Source organism: Oratosquilla oratoria, chromosome 25, assembly GCF_046742065.1.
Source record: "Oratosquilla oratoria isolate Oo_2021 chromosome 25, ASM4674206v1, whole genome shotgun sequence".
Taxonomy (NCBI): Eukaryota; Metazoa; Arthropoda; class Malacostraca; order Stomatopoda; family Squillidae; genus Oratosquilla; species Oratosquilla oratoria.
The window spans coordinates 3,235,454-3,255,399 of NC_134801.1; the positions used below are offsets into that span (position 1 = coordinate 3,235,454).

Genomic DNA, 19,946 nt, shown 5'->3' on the forward strand with positions numbered 1-19,946 from the left:
GTGACTCCCAGGTCCTTCTCATTTTCCACTTTTTTATTTTCTTCCTCTCGCAATTTATATGATCCCACTATTCTTTTTTGCTTCTTCCAAATTCCGTTATACTACACTTCTTAATATTGAATTCAATCTCCCACTTCCTACTCCATTCCCATACTTTATTGAGATCACTCTGCAGCGACTCACAATCTTCTATAGTGTTAATTTTTTCAGCAGTTTTGCATCGTCCGCAAAGCTCATATAACTTTCAATTCATTTATCCATACCATTAATATATATACATACATAGCAAACATTATTGGGGCCAAAACTATTCCTTGTGGAACTCCATTAATCACTTCATCCCAGTTAGAATGTTTGTCTTTTATCACCACACTCAATTTTCTTTCATGCAGGAAGTCTTCCATCCACTCCAGTAGTTTGCCCTGTATTCCTCCTACAGTTTCTAATTTCTTTAGCAATTTCTTATGTGGCACCTTATCAAAAGCTTTTTTCAGGTCTAGAAATGCACAATAAGCCCATCCATCTCTTTCTTGTATTATATATATTAGTCTTGAATAGAAACACATCAAGTTTGTGACACATGATCCTGCTTGTCTAAATCCGAATTGCCTTGGGTTTAGTACATTGTTTTTTTTTTCAAATGCCTCACCCATCTAATTTTGATAATTCTTTCACAAATTTTACCTACCGTACTTGTAAGAGTGACCGGTCTATAGTTAGTAGGGTCTTCCTTGTTTCCCCCTTTATATATTGGTACTATGTTGGCTCTTTTCCAATCTTCTGGAACTTGTCCTTCTTTCAATGAACTGCTTATTAGACTATGTATTTTGTCTGTTAGTTCGTTCCTGCATTCTCTCAAAATCCAGTTTGCCATTTCATCTGGACCATGCGATTTTCTGACATCAAGATTATTCAAGTGATTCATTATTTCTTTCCTTGTTACTTCTATCTCTTTCATGGGGGGGGGGGGGCTTTCCCCTCCCACTCGACATCTCTAAGTTATATGTTCTCTCTCGGAAACACTGATTTAAAATGCTTGTTCTTAATTTCTGCCATTTCTATTTCCTCAGTAGCCGCGGAAGCATGGTAACTGATGTAGAAGTCGGTGAATCTGTTGCAAATAGCGATCATAACTTAGTTAGATTCAAATTCCTCAACAATTTTAGAAGAGATACTTGTGTTTCTAAAATATCCGATTTCAGTAAAGCTCAGTTCATAGGACTACGTCAGGAGCGTCAGCTTACAGATTGGGAGGCAAAATTAAACGAAAGACCTGTAGATCAGATATGGGAAATATTTCAAAATACGCTCACTAAGATGATTCAAACTTACATTCCTTTTAAGGACAGACGTCCCCCAAATCAGGCTCGCCCAGATTGGCTCGACAAAGAAACTGAAAAAAGTATCGCTAAAAAGAGACAGGCTTATAAGAAATATAAGTGCTCGGGTGCATCTAATGACTATGAAAGTTATGTATCAATACAGAGAGATTTAAAAAAGACAATAAGAAAAAGAAAACGACAGTACGAAATCAACATCGCTGATAAATCCAAAGAGAATCCCAAAAAATTCTATAGTTACATTAGAGATAAAAAGATTGTTAGGAATCACATTGGTCTACTATTATCTGCTGACGGTCAACTTGAATATTCAAATGAAGGAATTTGTAATACCTTAAACAATTATTTTATCTCGGTATTTGTAAACGAAACACCTCAAAGTGAATTCCAAACTGAAACCTGTGAAAAGTCTAGGGTAAACTTACTACGGTAAATATAACAAAAGAAACAGTTAAAAATGTGTATAGATAAACTCAAAGTTAATAAAACACCAGGGCCTGACGGTTGGCATCCAAGAATCTTAAAGGAAATGAAAAATGAGATTGTTGCTCCATTAGAAATTATTTTCAAGATATCCATCATATCCGGAGATGTCCCAAGAGAATGGAAGCTAGCTAACGTTACTCCCATATTCAAAAAAGGTGACAAAAAGAAACCAAATAACTATAGGCCTATAAGTTTGACTTCAATCGTAGGAAAAATAATGGAAACTATCATCAGAGATGCTATCGAACATCATTTAGAAAGTAACCGTTTGATAAATGATAGCCAGCATGGTTTCAGACGGAAACGTTCTTGCGTGACTAACTTACTCGAATTCTACAACACAGTTATCTCAAATTATGACAAAAGAAACAATATAGATTTAATATATCTAGACTTTGCAAAAGCTTTTGATACCGTCCCACACGAAAGACTACTTACTAAATTAGCTTTACACGGAATAAGTGGTAGCCTATTAGGTTGGACCAGTAATTGGTTGAATGGTCGAAAACAGAGAGTTGTTTTAAATGGAAAACTTCTAGATGTAAAAATGTTACAAGTGGAGTTCCTCAGGGTTCCGTTCTTGGGCCACTTCTATTCATAGTATATATAAATGATATAGACCATGGACTAAAATCTACTGTTTCCCTGTTTCCAAATTTGCTGATGATACAAAACTGTGCAGAGTGGCAAATGATCACTCAAACCAATTAGATATTCAAGAAGATTTAGACAAATTACAGCAATGGTCTGAAAAGTGGCTAATGAAATTTAACACAAGTAAATGCAAGGTAATGCACATAGGTAAAATAACAGTAAGTACGATTACAAGTTATTTGGAAATTCGTTAACAAAAGTGGATAGTGAAAAAGATCTCGGCGTAATTATCAGTAACGACCTCAAATCATCCAAGCAGTGTATTTCAGCCTCTGAGAAAGCAAATAAGATTCTGGGACTGATTGCGCGATCTTTTGATTTCAAAAGTCCATCACTCATTAACAAGCTATATAAATCGTTAGTTCGTCCACATTTGGAATATGCTGTTTCCGTATGGTCACCTAATCTCATTAAAGACATTGACAGACTGGAAAAAGTACAACGGCGAGCCACAAAACTGATTCCAAATATCAAAAATAAATCATACGAAAATCGACTAAAACATATGAATCTATTTTCCCTAAAAAAGCGCAGACTCAGAGGTGACTTGATACAGGTCTTTAAGATTTTAAAGGGAATTGACAACATCAAAAGTGACAAAATTTTCACATTGAATGAGAATCAGACAAGAAACAATGGTCTCAAACTGTCCGGAAATAGATTCAATTTGGAAGTGGGTAGAAACAACTTTGCCAACCGTGTAGTTAATGAATGGAATAAACTTCCTGCACAGGTAGTGCAATGTGGTTCAGTTCGAAGCTTTAAGAATAATTTAGATAAACACCTAAGCAAGATGCTGTAACGATTATAATTTATTTTATATTATTTGTTTTTGTTTTGTTATCATTTGTCTGTCTGATTTTCATTCATTGTTAGTTATATGTCAATTTATTATTATTTACTATTTACCTGTTTGTTTATTATCTAACTATACCTATGCATTTATTAATGTATTGTACTTGTTATTTACATTATTATAGTTTCTATTTACTGTTTTATTATTATGATGATTTTTTCTCGCATTCGACCTAGATATGGACCAAAAGGTCTCCTGTCGGCATGCTCCGCCTTTGTAATCCTTTGTAATATATTCATGTCTGTATATATATGTATATATATATATATATATATATATATATATATATATATATATATATATATATATATATATTATATATATATATACTATATATATGTATGTATATATATATATACTATATATATGTATGTACATATATACTGTATATACTATATATATGTATGTATATATATATATATATATATATATATATATATATATATATATATATATATATGTATATATACATATATGCAAAAATATCACAACACCACATTATCCAAAAGATTGCTGATAACCACAGGGAAAAAACGGAAAAGAAAACTAGAATTCCCAAGCGCTTTCGTGAAGATGTGAAATATCACGAAAGCGCTTGGAAGTTCTAGTTTTCTTTTCCGTTTTTTCCCTGTGGTTATCAGCAATATATATATCTATATATACATATAAATATTATTTATATATATACATATATATATATATATACATATGTATATATATATATGTATATATATATATAAATATATATATATACAGATATATATATATGTATGTATGTATGTAGAGAGAGAGAGAGAGAGAGAGAGAGAGAGAGAAAGAGAGAGAGAGAGAGAGAGAGAATCTTCAGTGCTTCTCAACGTGGGGTGTACGCCCCACGGGTGGGCAATTTGGTTTTTCAAGGTGGGCAATTTAGGTTTTCAGGTAGGCAATATGATTTAAGGGTGGCAATTTAGGGCAACTAAGGAAGTCTGGGTCAAATATTGTTTTAAGTGGTTTTAAACCAAGGTGTTATGTTTTTTCAGCTGAAGGGGAATTTATTTTTCAAGTGATAAGGATTGTATATCACCAGATAGGGGAAATCAGAATTTTAAAGGTGATTAGGTAGGGCAAGGCCAAAAAAGGTTGAGAATCACTGATATTGAGAAATCTATGGGAGGGCCTGGATACTATTGGCGCCTGATGTGAGTTTCCAGTCCGAGAAACTATCGGCAGCAATTAACTGTTTGTATGTATCAACATGAAGAATAAAATGAGGCTATGGAAAACCCAGGTTTTAATCAAGATAGACTTGCCAACCAAATATTTAACAGCTTAAAATTGTCCTCATAGGTATTCTACCGAGTTATAATGTGAGAGAATCGAGTTAATCCTTTTCTTGCCTTTTACTATTCTAATAATTGTATTTTTCAGAGTCAGGCGATTTCATTCAGCTGGAGGATAAAACCTCTGCGGTGAAATATCAAAAGATCATCTCACAATTATGCCGATTACCCATTTCGCTGCGTTTATTTATTCCAGTTACCACATGGTAGTTCTAGGATTAATGTATTGATTCTAGTAATATTTCTATTCCTCTGAAGAAACATCCCCCTCCACAGCGAAAGAGTAAAGAAATCCAGAGCCCTCTATTTTCCATGTTACAAATAGAAAACAGGAATTATGTGCCTCAGTGAAGCATATAAAATTGGTCATTAGCTCACGTGTAGTCAGCCAAACTATGTCAAGATAAAATAGTATTTGTGTACGCCTTACGGGGTTCAGTGGACATGTACAACTGTGTGATGTATGAATGTGCATATGAGGGTGTAAAGTGACAAGTAAAATGACGTGCAAGTGGTGCCATTGTTGTTTGAGAGCCGGAGACGCCCGTCTACAGAAAAGAAAATCTTCTTTCATACCCTTACATTTCTCGCAGCCCTATGGCGTGGCACTTAATCCCCGGGCCGAACCCAAGATCACTGTCGCCGGCTTTCTTGGTGCTGCAGGACACCCTGAGGTGACCCACGAATAATTTAGTCTTCTAAAGTTTTATTTGTTTATTTATTTATAATTTATTCATTTGTTTATTTATTTATTTTTTTGTTCGTTTGTTTGTTTGTCTGTTTGTTTATGTTATGTATTTATTTAATTTATCATTTTATTTATTTTATTTATTTATATACTTATTCATTTATCTATTTTTTTCATTCATTCATTTGTTTATTTATTTTTCAGTGGCGTTATGTAATTGACACCGGGAAAAGCAAACCTCAGTACCGAGCCTGCGCGGACATTGCCATCCATCCATCGAAGGTACCAACGACCTGGATATCGGATGACTTGACCGACTATCCACGGAAACCCACGACGTCAATTATCGGGGAAAAGATCCCAGAGCGAGTCATTGTAGATGAGGAGGAACATGATTCGAGGCTATTTGAGAAGAAATCGAAGGAGAAAGGAGAGGAGAAGGGAGAGAATTCTTCCCCTTCCTTATCCGCGCATTTCTGTTTCCTTATATTTGCCATTATCCTGCCCTTCACTCTTATATTTTAACGGAGGTGAACTGGATTTTATAAGAAATATGTTTCTAAAATAAAATTTTAAGTTTGAAGTCATAACTGTTAAGCGCTGAACGTTCTCTACTCGTGGTTGTCAGTTTCTATCATGAATGTATGGTGTGTGTTTTGAGGGAGCTTGTTGTCATCTATACTGTGTTTTTGTCCCCTACCCCACTCTATCCCTATATGCCTATGTTGACTACACATATTCATTAGGCGTGTTCGTTATTGGCAAAAAAAATTATTTCGCGGGTTTCTTTTTTATACATATCAACACAAGGGGACTTCATCAACGAGTTGCTGAAGACGAGTCATCTTCATGTTGAAATAAATTTGTTGTCTGTTGTTTTACCTGTCCATCTGATGTGCTGTATAGATATAAACATACACTCATCATTGATAGAGATATATGTTTTAACTATTCAAAAGTACTCCATTTTTTCCGATGGAGATAAAAAAAATATTTTGTCATGATAAGACACAAATTCATGCGTAAGTCCTCGCATGCTTACGTAATTGCGTGTATACTTACAAACATATGTACGAAAATTCATAATTGCACACATGTGCTTTCGAACACAATTACGTATATATGTGTATATATATATATATATATATATATATATGCAATAAAAACACTAGGAGCGTGTGTTCACAAATGCGTAAGTAACCACTAGGAAAAGTAAACTAACGAAGCAGAGCGCTTTCGTATAATTACATCTTCAGTGCAGATACTAAGAAGGAATTATAAAATGAAGGAACAAGGTACAGAATATATGACATAAAGAAGAGGGCATTCGGCGAGGTAGTGGAAGAAGTACACGTGACGGACGTTTGGACCGTCCTGGTAACCAACAAGTATGGGACAACTGCTCATAATTTATATTACAATTTAAACAATTTTGAAATTTCATGAGATATTCTGTACCTTGTTTCTTCATTTTATAATTCCTTCTTTGTATCTGCACTGAAGATGTAATTATACGAAAGCGCTCTGCTTCGCTAGTTTTCTTTTCCTAGTGGTTACTTATGTGTATATATATATATATATATATATATATATATATATATACATATATATACATATATATATATATATATATATATATATATATATATATATATATATATATACATTCCTGACACCCCACAAAGGAAACCGGAAAAGAAACTAAAATTCCCAAAAAAGCGTTTTCGAGATATTTCACATCTTCCCCTAAAGATGTGAAATATCACGAAAACACTTTGGAATTTTAGTTTCGTTTCCTGTTTCCTTTATGGTTATTCAGCATTTTATTAGATCACGTGGTTTTGTGATCTTTTTGCATATGTATATATATATATTTGCAGAAACCACTTGGAAAATAAAAGAAATGAATACCGATCGTTTTCGTCTATTCAAGACATCAGCAGGGTACAAAGAATACAGAAAAATGACCAAAGGTCACAATATGTATATAGCGGTAGAGGAACTAGGAAAGGTGTAATGTTACCCGATTCCAGAAGAATTGTTTATAATCTTTTTAATAATAAAGTTATCTAACTTATACAAACCTAAGGTTAAACTTATATTATTTTCAAAACTATTTTTAATGTAACATGATTCAATTATGTTCCTTTCTACAATGTTATGGCATGATGTAATAACTTTGGTGTTTTGCCAATCAATAATATGGGAGAGTTCTTTTTGGTGGACGATGATGTCCTCATGATGTCTTGAATAGACGAAAACGTTCGGTATTCATTTATTTTATTTTCCAAGTGGTTTCTGCAAGTATTGTTGTCACGTGTGCTTAGAAATTTGTTTTGCATATATATATATATATATATATATATATATATATATATATATATATATGCATGCATACACACACACACACATATATATATATATATATATATATATATATATATATATATTGTTATGCAAGAGTGCATTTTTTCTATGATAAACTATGTATTATGTAAATTATGTATGTATGTATTATGTATGAAACCATGTACTATGTAAGATTAGTGTCCGTTCGCCTCCAACGACTAGTGTCGTCTGCTAGGTGATACGTTGTTCGAAGGTACGATGAATCTATTCCTTGTATTGTGGTGTAGTATGAATGCTTAACCGCACTAGTACATGAAAATTTATATGTAATCGTCATGTACAGTCTGATATAAAAACTTGTATCTTGTAACAAAGAATGTGGATGCCTTTAGGTTTGCTTTATTGGTGGCCGAATGTGACGAGGGCGGTTGGCCAGGTGGGTTTTGGTGAGTTTGCCTGGAGGGACCAAGCTAGTAAGAACTAGTGAGAATACCCAGTGTCACGTAAGATTAAACATTTTTAGTTCCAGTGCAGTTAGGTCTCTAGTGAGTAAATTAACTTTGATGATTATATTCCGAGTGTGTCTATGTCTATATGGTAATGGTTATATTTGTGCAAAGATCTTTATTTTCTTAAATACTCTTGTTGAAAGCTGCCGGCTTTTCCATGTTTCAATTCTCATTCGACGGCAGCATCTTATTCTAAATTGGAATTGTTCTGTCATGCTTAAGCTTTCATTTATAATTAAATCTATTTTCCTTTGTTGCTCTTTATTTGAAACAATATAGTGGAATGCTCTTAAGAAACAGTTGACTGGTAATTACACATAACTTAAGGGCCCAAGTCCTCTCTTATAATTCGGACTTTGTTACGCCATATTGGGGCCCTCATTTAGAATACTCGGGGATCATCGTGCCCTGGGAAGTCATGGCATAACAAAATGGTGGAGATGCGGGGTACCATGTAAATTGAAGGTAACGTATAAATTGAAGGTACCATATTAATTGAAGGTACCATATAAAGTGAAGGTACTATATAATACAGGGTACCATAGTGTGTGGTATTATGATTGCACGTATTGTGATTGTGCGGCGATCGTACTGTGTGGGGTACCATATTGTGCAATTAGTGTATTATACAGAACAAGGTATCGTACTACAAAGCATAAAGTATAAGTACAGCGGTGTATTATTAGCGCGGTATACTTGCAGTGAATAATAATTGTTTACTGTTTCTTGAGTATTTAACCATTGTTTATGAACATTGTATTAGTTAGGTTATAATTCCTCACTAGCTGATATGGAGTCTTTTGACATTGCACAATTCATTAAGGATCCTGGGCTTGCCCTTTTGTAGAACTGTGAAGTACTTAAGGATGACTGGATGGCTTTGGCTAGGTTTTACAAGGTTCAAATCACAGGTAAATCTAACAAGGCTGATATTAAGAAAGCAGTCATTCAAGGTTTGATCTCAAAAGAAATTCTGGAGGATAGTGCCAAGGCATTGTGCGATATTGAGCTTCAAGGAGAGACGGAGAGAGATGAGGATAAGGCGGGAATTACTAGGATGGAGTTGGAGGTAGAGAAAGAGAGGATAGCTCTAGAGAAATTTAAAGTAGAGAAGGAGTTGGAGAAGGAGTTGGAGAAGGAGAGGATAGCACTTGAAAGGCTTAAGGTTGAAACGAACTTGAAGTTCGCAATGATGGAGAAGCAGGGTGTCCAAGGGTTGCTGGAACCTACATTTGATATAAACAGTGTAGTACGCCTTGTCCCTACTTTCCTAGAGGGTGAGCCGGAGGAGTTTTTCGAGCAGTTCGAAGGCTTGGCAACCACCCTCTCCTGGCCTAAACCATATTGGTGTGTGCTGGTACAAACGGCCTTAGTGGGTAAGGCTCGATCATCGTACTTATTCTTGTCCTCTGAAGATCAGAGCCAGTATTCGGTAGTGAAGGATACAGTGTTGAAGGCGTACTTATGCACTCCAGAATTTTATAGACAAAAGTTTAGAAACTGTTTTAGAGGAAACCACCAGTCATACCTCGAGTATGGTAACAGTGTGAATAAATTATTTAATAGCGGAATTGAAACTTATGAGGAGTTAAAGGAACTAATTGCACTGGAACAGTATGTTAAGGGTATTCCACCGGACGTTCGAACCTATTTGCTAGAAAAGGAAGTAAGTAGAATTGATCGAGCTGCCACATTGGCGGACAATTATACATTAACGCATAAATCAAGTAAGCCTCCTTCCCCTCCAGGCATTTCTCAACCTCAAGAGGGAAAGGTACATAAGGGTAAATGTACCTGGACCCTGGGTAAAAGCAATACAGATGTGTCAAAAATTGGTTGCTTTTACTGTAAAAAAAATTTGGGCACGTAAGGGCAAGGTGTCCTGAGTTGACTAGAGAGAAACGTGTTGCTAATGTAAATTTGCTTTCAGCAGATGTAAAGGAAAAAGGGGATGTTGATGTGGGAAGAGAACGCAATCTGTTTAACCCATTTGTATTCCCTGGTACAGTGTCTGTCGAGGAGGATGGGCCCGGAGTGTCTGTAACTGTGTTGCGAGACACTGCTGCATCGCTCAGTATGGTATTACAAAGCGCTGTTCCTGACGTAGAACAGGCGTTGACGGGTGAGCATGTATTGATAAAGGGCGTTGGGGGGACGATGACGGTTCCCCTGTGTAAGTTGTTCCTCCGAATAGAATTATTATCTCAGCCTGTGTTGGTTGGAGTTGGAGAGACTTTACCTGTTGAGGGAGGGAGTTTCTTGCTAGGAAATGATATAGCTGGAAAGTTAATTGTGCCTGATCCCGTGGTGAGTACGACTCCACTGGAATGGGATCCTGCCGAGGGTTTGGAAAGCGAGTGTGGATATATTTTTCCAGCATGCGCAGTTACTTGCAGCCAGGCAAGGATGAAAACCAGTGAAGAAACTGCTGATATGGATATTAGTAGTTTGTTTAATGTAGACTCTAGTACAGGACCTGCTGTTAAGCCAAATGAACTTGCTGATCGTGATGTGGATTCGCCTAGTCCCGGGGTTCTGCCGTGCAGTCTGTCTAGTGATAAGGTGAATGAATCGCAGAGTAATGTAAGTGAACGTGTGGATTTAAGTGTTCTCCCAATGACTCGTAGTAATCTGATATCTGCCCAGAAAGCTGATAGGTCATTAATCCCATTATTTGCAAGGGCCATACAAGAGAAGGACATCTCAAAGGAAGCTACATGTTATTATACGCGTGATGATGTACTAATGAGAAAATATAGACCGCCAGATGTTCCTGCAAATGAGAGTTGGTGCGAGTTTCATCAGGTTATCGTTCCGGACGTGTATCGAGAGAAAGTCATCAGTCTTTCACATGGGCGTGCAGAAAACATTGGATAAGATTATCAAGTACTTCTATTGGCCTTGTATCCATAGACAAGTAGCACAGTATTGTAAAACATGTGAAACATGCCAGTTGATAGGTAAGCCTAACATTGTTATTCCTCCTGCACCGTTGCAACCTATTCCTGTGGTGCCGGAACCTTTTACCCATGTGATAATTGATGTCGTGGGCCCCCTTCCCAAAACCAAAAAGGGGCATCTGTACATGTTAACCCTAATGTGCACTACCACCAGGTATCCAGAGGCCATTCCACTGCGTTCCATTACAGCCAGGACTGTGTTGCCAGCCTTGACAAAGTTCTTTACCCTATTCGAAATACACGAGGAAAGAGATGCAGATAGGCGTCGACGAAGTAGGTCTAGATCAAGAAGTAGATCACGAAGGAGAAGTAGATCAAGGACAAGGACAAGGTCAAGATCACGATCACGGTCACGACACCGTAGAACAAGATCAAGGTCAAGGGTTAGGTCATCCTCCCGGTCGAGGAGGAGAAGGTCACGGTCAAGGGAAAGAGATAGAGATCGTGAAAGAAGAGACAGAGAAAGAGACAAAGATAGAGATTGTGATAAAGAAAGAGAAAGAGTAAAGTTATTAGAGTGGTTGAGGCTGTGGTTGGTTATTGCCTCGATATCTTGTAATGTACTATGAATTATTGTATAAGTATATGTGACTATTTTGGAACTTGAGTAGTTGGAAAAAGTGCACTATTCCGGTTATAAACACTATTGTGTTTAATTTAAAGGTGGGGGTGTTATGCAAGAGTGCATTTTTTCTATGATAAACTATGTATTATGTAAATTATGTATGTATTATGTATGAAACCATGTACTATGTAAGTTTAGTGTTCATTCGCCTCCAACGACTAGTGTCGTCTGCTAGGTGATACGTTGTTCGAAGGTACGATGAATCTATTCCTTGTATTGTGGTGTAGTATGAATGCTTAACCGCACTAGTACATGAAAATTTATATGTAATCGTCATGTACACTCTGATATAAAAACTTATATCTTGGAACAAAGAATGTGGATGCCTTTAGGTTTGCTTTATTGGTGGCCGAATATGACGAGGGCGATTGGCCAGGTGGGTTTTGGTGAGTTTGCCTGGAGGGACCAAGCTAGTAAGAACTAGTGAGAATACCCGGTGTCACGTAAGATTAAACATTTTTAGTTCCAGTGCAGTTAGGTCTCTAGTGAGTGAATTAACTTTGATGGTTATATTCCGAGTGTGTCTATGTCTATATGGTAATGGTTATATTTGTGCAAAGATCTTTATTTTCTTAAATACTCTTGTTGAAAGCTGCCGGCTTTTCCATGTTTCAATTCTCATTCGACGGCAGCATCTTATTCTAAATTGGAATTGTTCTGTCATGCTTAAGCTTTCTTTTATAATTAAATCTATTTTCCTTTGTTGCTCTTTATTTGAAACAATATAGTGGAATGCTCTTAAGAAATAGTTGACTGGTAATTACACATAACTTAAGGGCCCAAGTCCTCTCTTATAATTCGGACTTTGTTACGCCATATTGGGGCCCTCAATTAGAATACTCGGGGATCATCGTGCCCTGGGAAGTCATGGCATAACAATATATATATATGCATACGTATACACACACATATATATACATACATATATATATATACAAACACACACACATATATATATATATATATATATATGTGTGTGTGCGTGTGCGTGTGCGTGTGTGTGTGTGTGTGTGTGTGTGTGTGTGGTGTGTGTGTGTGTGTGTGTGTATGGGTGTGGGTGTGGGCGTGGGTGTGTCTGTGTATGTGCACGTCTGTATATGTGTTTGTGTGTGTGTACGTGTGCGTGCGTGTGTGTGTGTGTGTGTGTGTGTGTGTGTGTGTGTGTGTGTGTGTGTGTGTGTGTGTGTGTGTGTGTGTGTGTGTGTGTGTGTGTGTGTGTGTGTGTGGGTGGGTGGGTGTGGGTGTAAGTGTGTGTGTGTGTGTGTGTGTGTGTGTGTGTGTGTGTGTGTGTGTGTGTGTGTGTGTGTGTGTGTGTGTGTGTGTGTGTGTGTGTGTGTGTGTGTGTGTGTGTTTATCTAGTTGTATTTACCCAGTTGCATTTTACTGGAAGGGGAGCTATGCTCGTGGTGTCCCGTCTCCATGTCTCATTTTGTCTAGACTGTTTTTAAATTCGTGTATCGTTTTTGTACACACCACATTCTCATCTAACCTATTCCAAACATCTATTATTCTGTGCTAAATGTGAAGGAGAATAGGGAGGGGAAGGTAGTTGCAGTGGGAAATGCGAAGAAAATGAGAGTGATGAGTGAGGAGAATGGAGTAGAAATAGGGAAGTATGAAGTGAAAGCAGCTGTTAAGATGATGAAAGCAGGTAGGGTACCTGGTCTGGATGGATGCCATGCAGAATGTTTGAAGAAAGGAGGTACAGTGATGGTGGACTGGCTGGTGAGGTTGTTTAATGTTTGTTTGAGAGAGGTTAGAGTGCCAGAGGACTGGAGGAGTGCCTGTATAGTTCCGCTTTACAAGGGAAAGGGGAACAAGTGTGAGTGTAGTAGTTTCAGAGAGATCAGCTTGTTGAGTGTAGTTGGGAAGGCTTATAGGAGAGTCTTGATTGAGAGGATTAGGAGAGAAACAGAGGGAGTAATTGGTGAGGAACAGTGTGGGTTTAGGACAGGTAGGGGTTGTGTAGATCAGATCTTTGTGGTAAGACAGATATGTAAGAAAGCTATAGGAAAAGGTAAGGATGTTTTTTGGGCTTTTATGGATCTGGAAAAGGCTTATGATAGGGTAGACAGGAAGGCACTGTGGGAGGTACTGCAGATATATGGGATAGGAGGAAAGCTGTTAAGAGCAGTCAAGAGTTTTTACGAGAGTAGTAGACCTTCTGATAGGATTAGAAATGGAGAGAGTGAATGGTTTGAGGTAAAGGTGGGGCATCGTCAGGGATGTGTTATGTCGCCTGGCTGTTCAATCTTTACATGGATGGGGTAGTGCGAGAGGTAAATGCAAGGGTAGTGGGTCAGGGGTTTGAAGTGATTAAAGAAAATGGAGAAAAGTGGAAGGTGAGCCAGTTGTTGTTTGCTGACGACACTGTGCTTGTAGCAGGATCAGAGGAGGGATTGAGGAAGTTAGTGACAGAGTTTGAGAAGGTGTGTGAAAGAAGGAAGCTGAAAAAATGTGGGTAAAAGTAAGGTGATGAGATGTACAAGGGGAGAGAGTGAAAGCAGGCTGGAGGTGAGCATTAAGGGTGAAGGACTGGAGGAAGTGGATAGTTTTAGATATTTGGGTGCGAATGTGGCAGGAAAGGGAGGAGTGGGGGTGGAGGTAGAATGTAGATTGAGAGAAGCGAGTAAATGCCTTGGTGGATTAAAAAGCGCAATGAGAAATAGACATTTGGGAATGGATGCTAAGAGGAGGTTATATGAAGGAGTGATTGTGTCAACAGCATTGTACGGGGCAGAAACATGGAACATGAGAGAGGAAGAGAGAAGGAGTTTGAATGTGTTTCAGATGAAATGTCTGAGAAGTCTGATATGGGTTATTAGGCTAGATAAAGTGAGAAATGGGGAGGTGAGGAGGAGAACAGGGGTGGAAAGGGAACTGGGAGATAGGGTTGATGAAAGGGTATTAGGATGGTTTGGACACATGGAAAGAATGAGTGAAGAAAGATTAGTAAAATAAGTGTGGAAGGCAGAGGTGGAAGGAGTGAATATGAGGGGGCGTCCTAGGATGAGATGGATGGATGGGGTGAAAGGGGCTTTACAAAAGAGAGGAATGTCTGTGGAGAGGACAGAAGATAGGGGTGAATGGAGAAGGGTTGTGTATAGATGATGCTGTGATGCATGAGGGGGAGTGGTTGGTGAGGAAGTATGTATGAGAAAAAAAAATGACGCAGTCCGAAGGGATTTCTCCCCGTCTTCTCTTTTTCTGCATGATGGGACGGAGAGGGGGGGTCGCCAAATTTATGAAGCGGCCTTGCTGTGGATGTGCTGTGTCCAGCGACACTGCTTCTGACCCAGGGCAGTGGACAGGATGCAGGGATGACCCGTCATCCAGGAGGTGCCAAGATAAGAGGGAGGGAGGAGGGTGGAGGGGAGTGGAATATATAGGAAGTGGAATGGGTGGGAGTGGCTACCCCCCATGTAGGGGGGAAAAGCCTTTGGTATATGTATGTATGTGAATCACAATGGCAAAAGCCGACAAGACTGTGAGAATAAACACCTTGTGAGATCGAAACCTTTAATGGTACTACGTTTCGCTTGTTACAGCTTTTTCAAGTACAGACATGACACACACTCTGAGCACATATAAGCCAACAGGGAAGGAACTGGGAGAGGTTATCAGGGAGGGGTGGGTGGTAGGTGGAGGGGGAGGAGAGGGACGGGTGGGACTTGGTGGAGACAAAGGAGGACATTTCGGACAGTTTGTTGAAGTGGACTAAGGGGGACATTTCATACATTTATTTAATGCGGGTAACAGATGGATGATAGGAGGGGCGATGTTAAACATGCCTCTGTTCTGCTCAATGGTTTTGAAGCTTTGAATGGCGGCCGCTTCGAGGCATTTTCTCCTCATCCTGTCTGGTTCACTAAACAGAAGTTCTGCGTTATCCCAACGACCACCTGATGGATTGGGATAACGCAGAACTTCTGTTTAGTGAACCAGACAGGATGAGGAGAAAATGCCTCGAAGCGGCCGCCATTCAAAGCTTCAAAACCATTGAGCAGAACAGAGGCATGTTTAACATCGCCCCTCCTATCATCCATCTGTTACCCGCATTAAATAAATGTATGAAATGTCCCCCTTAGTCCACTTCAACAAACTGTCCGAAATGTCCTCCTTTGTCTCCACCAAGTCCCACCCGTCCCCCTCCTCCCCCTCCACATACCACCCACCCCTCCCTGATAACCTCTCCCAGTTCCTTCCCTGTTGGCTTATATGTGCTCAGAGTGTGTGTCATGTCTGTACTTGAAAAAGCTGTAACAAGCGAAACGTAGTACCATTAAAGGTTTCGATCTCACAAGGTGTTTATTCTCACATGTATGTATGTAGCATATATTTTCCATTTTTCAGGTCTTTTGTGTTTCTTTCATTTTATCCAAGCTTTATCCTTTTTGTCTTTTAACTCCCTACATCTTTTGCTGTACCAACACTTTATATATCATTTTTTCTTGTTTTTGTCTTGAAACATACTTTTCCACTCCTTCTTTATCAATTTTTGTCAAAATAATCCATTTGTCTTCTACTGTTGCTTCCTCTTTGTGTATCCTTTCCCAGTCTGCTTTTTGAAAGAATTCTCTTCTTTTATTTGAAAAAAAAATTCCATACATCAATCTTCCCTTTCTATATTGTTCGTTTTTTTCCATGTATATTTCCTCATTTAGTTCCAGTTCAACCAATATGTGGTCACTTTTACTTATTGGTGTCTTATATTCAATCTTGTCCACTATTTCGGGTTCTGATGTAATTATTAGGTCCAGTTTCGATGGCTCTTCCTCATTTCTATACCTAGTATTCTCTTTTATCCATTGCGTCATTGTATATTCTATAATCATATCAAGTAATACATTTCCCCATAGGTCGTCTCCACCCTTCACTGTCATCTCTTCCCAGCAGATTTCTTTACAATTAAAGTCACCCATTATAACTATTGTTCCTCCATCTTCCATTATCTTATTTAGTGTTATCCTTGTGTCTTCTAACATATTTTTGTGTTCTCTCTCTTCCCACAAAGCCATTTTAGGAGGCACATAATTTACTACAAACTTCCTGCTCTTCCCATCCCTGTCCTCCACTTCCATCATAATCATCTCTACTCTATTCTTTCCATATGTGACATTCCTCACATTTATATCCTTCTTAGTCAGGAACATAACTCCACCCCCTTGTTTTACCTCTCTATTTCTAATCCAACAATTATATGCACCATGTCCTACATTGCTGGGTGGTAGTGGACCTTTCAATTTTGTCTCCACAATTCCCATTATGTCTGGTTCCTTTCCCTTTAGGTAATCATTCAGTTCGTTCAAGCCTGTTATTAAGCCATCTATATTTGTGTAAGACACTTTTAATTTTCTACTACTTCCATCCTGTTTTGTTTTTTCCCTCCGTTGTTCTCTGCTATGAACTATTTCCTCACTTTCATATCCACCACTCTCCAATAGAAGTTCTCTTTTTCTGACTCTGTTCTTTTCTCGTTTTTTTTTCCTTGCCTTATAGTCATTTGTTTTCTCATCCTCTCTTTCCTCTTTATTAAATTCTCTTTTTATCCATACCTGTTTATATTGATCATCATTTGCTAGTTCCCCTGTTTTTGCTAAGATATTCTCTGCTGTCGTTTGTGACCTGAATTTAACCTTAATTGGTCTGGTCTTATCTGTATTGTATTTCCCTAGTCTATATATTTCTTCTATTTCTTTCCCTGTTTCTTGTCCATCCTCTTGAACTACTTCTAATGTCGTATTTACCTTTTCCTTCTCTTTTACTCTTGTAGTCCTATTTGGATTATGCTTCTCTTCCATCTCTAATATAATTGTACATTTCTTTTTGTCCGCTAAGTCTCTTACTATATTCTCCTTCTCTACCATCACTTTAATAACTGTGCCCTTAGTTTGTTCTTTCATCTGGTGTGGCACTTTATCTTTAAATGCAATTTTGTTGTTCTCTTAGACTTTTTTCCAACCCTGTGCTTTTTTTGTTATGGACTCTTTATTCTCTTTATTATTATTATTTAATCCTCATTCACATCTTTGACTTCCTTTAACTGTCTTTTTTAATTCTTTTATTTCTTTAGTTAGGTTTTGGTTCTCCTTCTTTAGTTCTTCCAATTTATCAACTCTTTGCGTAATCCGTGTAAGTTGGCTGAACCTAACCTCCCAGTGTTCGATCATTTTCTCAAGTTTTTCCTTTAGACTTGCTAATCGGGAGAGGTTGGCATCCCCTCCCTCATTAAATCCATGGAAATTATTATCTTCACCTTCTTTTGTGTTGTTCTTATCTATATTTCAGATCTTAGTGCCTTGACTGATATTTTCGACTTCACCTGCGTCGTCTACAGCCCTCTTATTGACATTTCTTCTGACGTCCGGGGGAGCCCCTTCATCTACTTCCTCATTTCCTTCCATTTTTCTTAGTAATCCCTTCCTTTCTCCTTTTTCATCACCTTCCCACTACACCATGAGCTTCCCCCTTTCCTACTAATACAACAAAGGTACTCCCTCGTCGCTGAGATCGACAAAACTTGAAGTTTTCCTGGAGTTCCAAACTTCGCTGTCACTTCGACCGACGTGTGTGTGCCTGTGTTTATGTTTGTGTGTGCGTGTGTGTGTGTGTGTGTGTGTGTGTGTGTGTGTGTGTGTGTGTGTGTGTGTGTGTGTGTGTGTGTGTGTGTGTGTGTGTGTGTGTGTGTGTGTGTGAGTGTATTCACTAAATAGAAATGTAGTAGCACATTTGTAATTCAGACAGATTTTCAACTATACTTTATTGAAAACAATTGCTGTTGGTAGTTTAAATAGTTACCATCTTTTTTCTACAAAGTGGGATCTCTGTGTAATAAGTGTATATATGTATATATATATATATATATATATATATATATGAGACTGAAGGTGAAAGAAGCAGACGAGGAGTAATGGGAGAATTTCACGCTTTAACGTTTCGACCCACAGGGTCTTAATCACAAAGCTGCGACCCTGCGGGTCGAAACGTTAAAGCGTGAAATTCTCCCATTACTCCTCGTCTGCTTCTTCCACCTTCAGTCTTATTTGTCATAATATAGTCAATATATATATATATTGTGTGTGCGTGTACACACACACACACGCACACACACACATACACATACACACACACACACACACATATATATATATGTATATATATATATATGTATATATATATATATATACATATATATATTAGAGTAAATTGATGTTCAAGCACATTAGTAAAATAAAGATTTTAACCCAATATCAGAGAAAAATAAATTCAGATATACAGATATCCCAATATTTCAACCGCCGTCTGTGGTCCTTTTCAGCAGATGGATACAGTGGGTTATATATATATTATTATTCTCTACCTGCTGTATCCACTTGTTGAAGAAGACCACAGATACTGGTAGGAATATGTGGATCTCTATATTTCTAAAGTTACTTTTCTTCCATAGTGTGTTAAAAGTTATATATATATATATATATATATATATATATATATATATATATATATATATATATATATATATGCAGAGTCCACTAGGAAAAGGAAAAACACACGGAGTTGGAGCGCTTTCGTGATATATTTACATTATTAGAGAGTACATTTTTCTGTACTCCTTGATAATGTGAATATATCACGAAAGCGCTCGGACTCCGTGTGTTTTTCCTTTTCCTATTGGATTCTGCATATTTGTGATTCACGTGTGACTTGTGAAAGGAACTGGCATAGTACGAGATGTCACAAGATTATACACTAGGAAAGGAACTGGCAATGTACAAGATGACACAAGATTATACACTAGGAAAGGAACTGGCAAAGTACAAAAAGTCACAAATGAAAAAGAATAAGTCTTAGTACACAAAGTCATCAATGAAAAAGAAATCTAGACAACAGCACAATTCACCAAATTAATTTTGGTCACATACAACCTGATTACAAATTTTGTTGATGTGTGTGTGTGTGTGTGTGTGTGTGTGTGTATGTGTGTGTGTGTGTATGTGTGTGTGTGTGTGTGTGTGTGTGTGTGTGTGTGTGTGTGTGTGTGTGTGTGTGTGTGTGTGTGTGTGTGTGTGTGTGTGTGTGTGTGTGTGTGTGTGTGTGTGTGTGTGTGAGAGAGAGAGAGAGAGAGAGAGAGAGAGAGAGAGAGAGAGAGAGAGAGAG

At 37.8% G+C, this 19,946-nt stretch overlaps 1 protein-coding gene across 1 annotated transcript in view; it reads left to right on the top strand.

Annotated features, from left to right (window-relative positions):
• LOC143038738 (uncharacterized) overlaps window positions 1–6,447 on the top strand; it is a 69,161-nt gene extending 62,714 nt beyond the window's left edge. Inside the window, exon 5 of the mRNA XM_076208267.1 lies at window positions 5,551–6,447. Coding sequence (XP_076064382.1) covers window positions 5,551–5,871 — 321 coding nt within the window. The 3' untranslated portion in view covers window positions 5,872–6,447. The remainder of the gene's footprint in view (window positions 1–5,550) is intronic.
• Window positions 6,448–19,946: the final 13,499 nt, after the last annotated feature.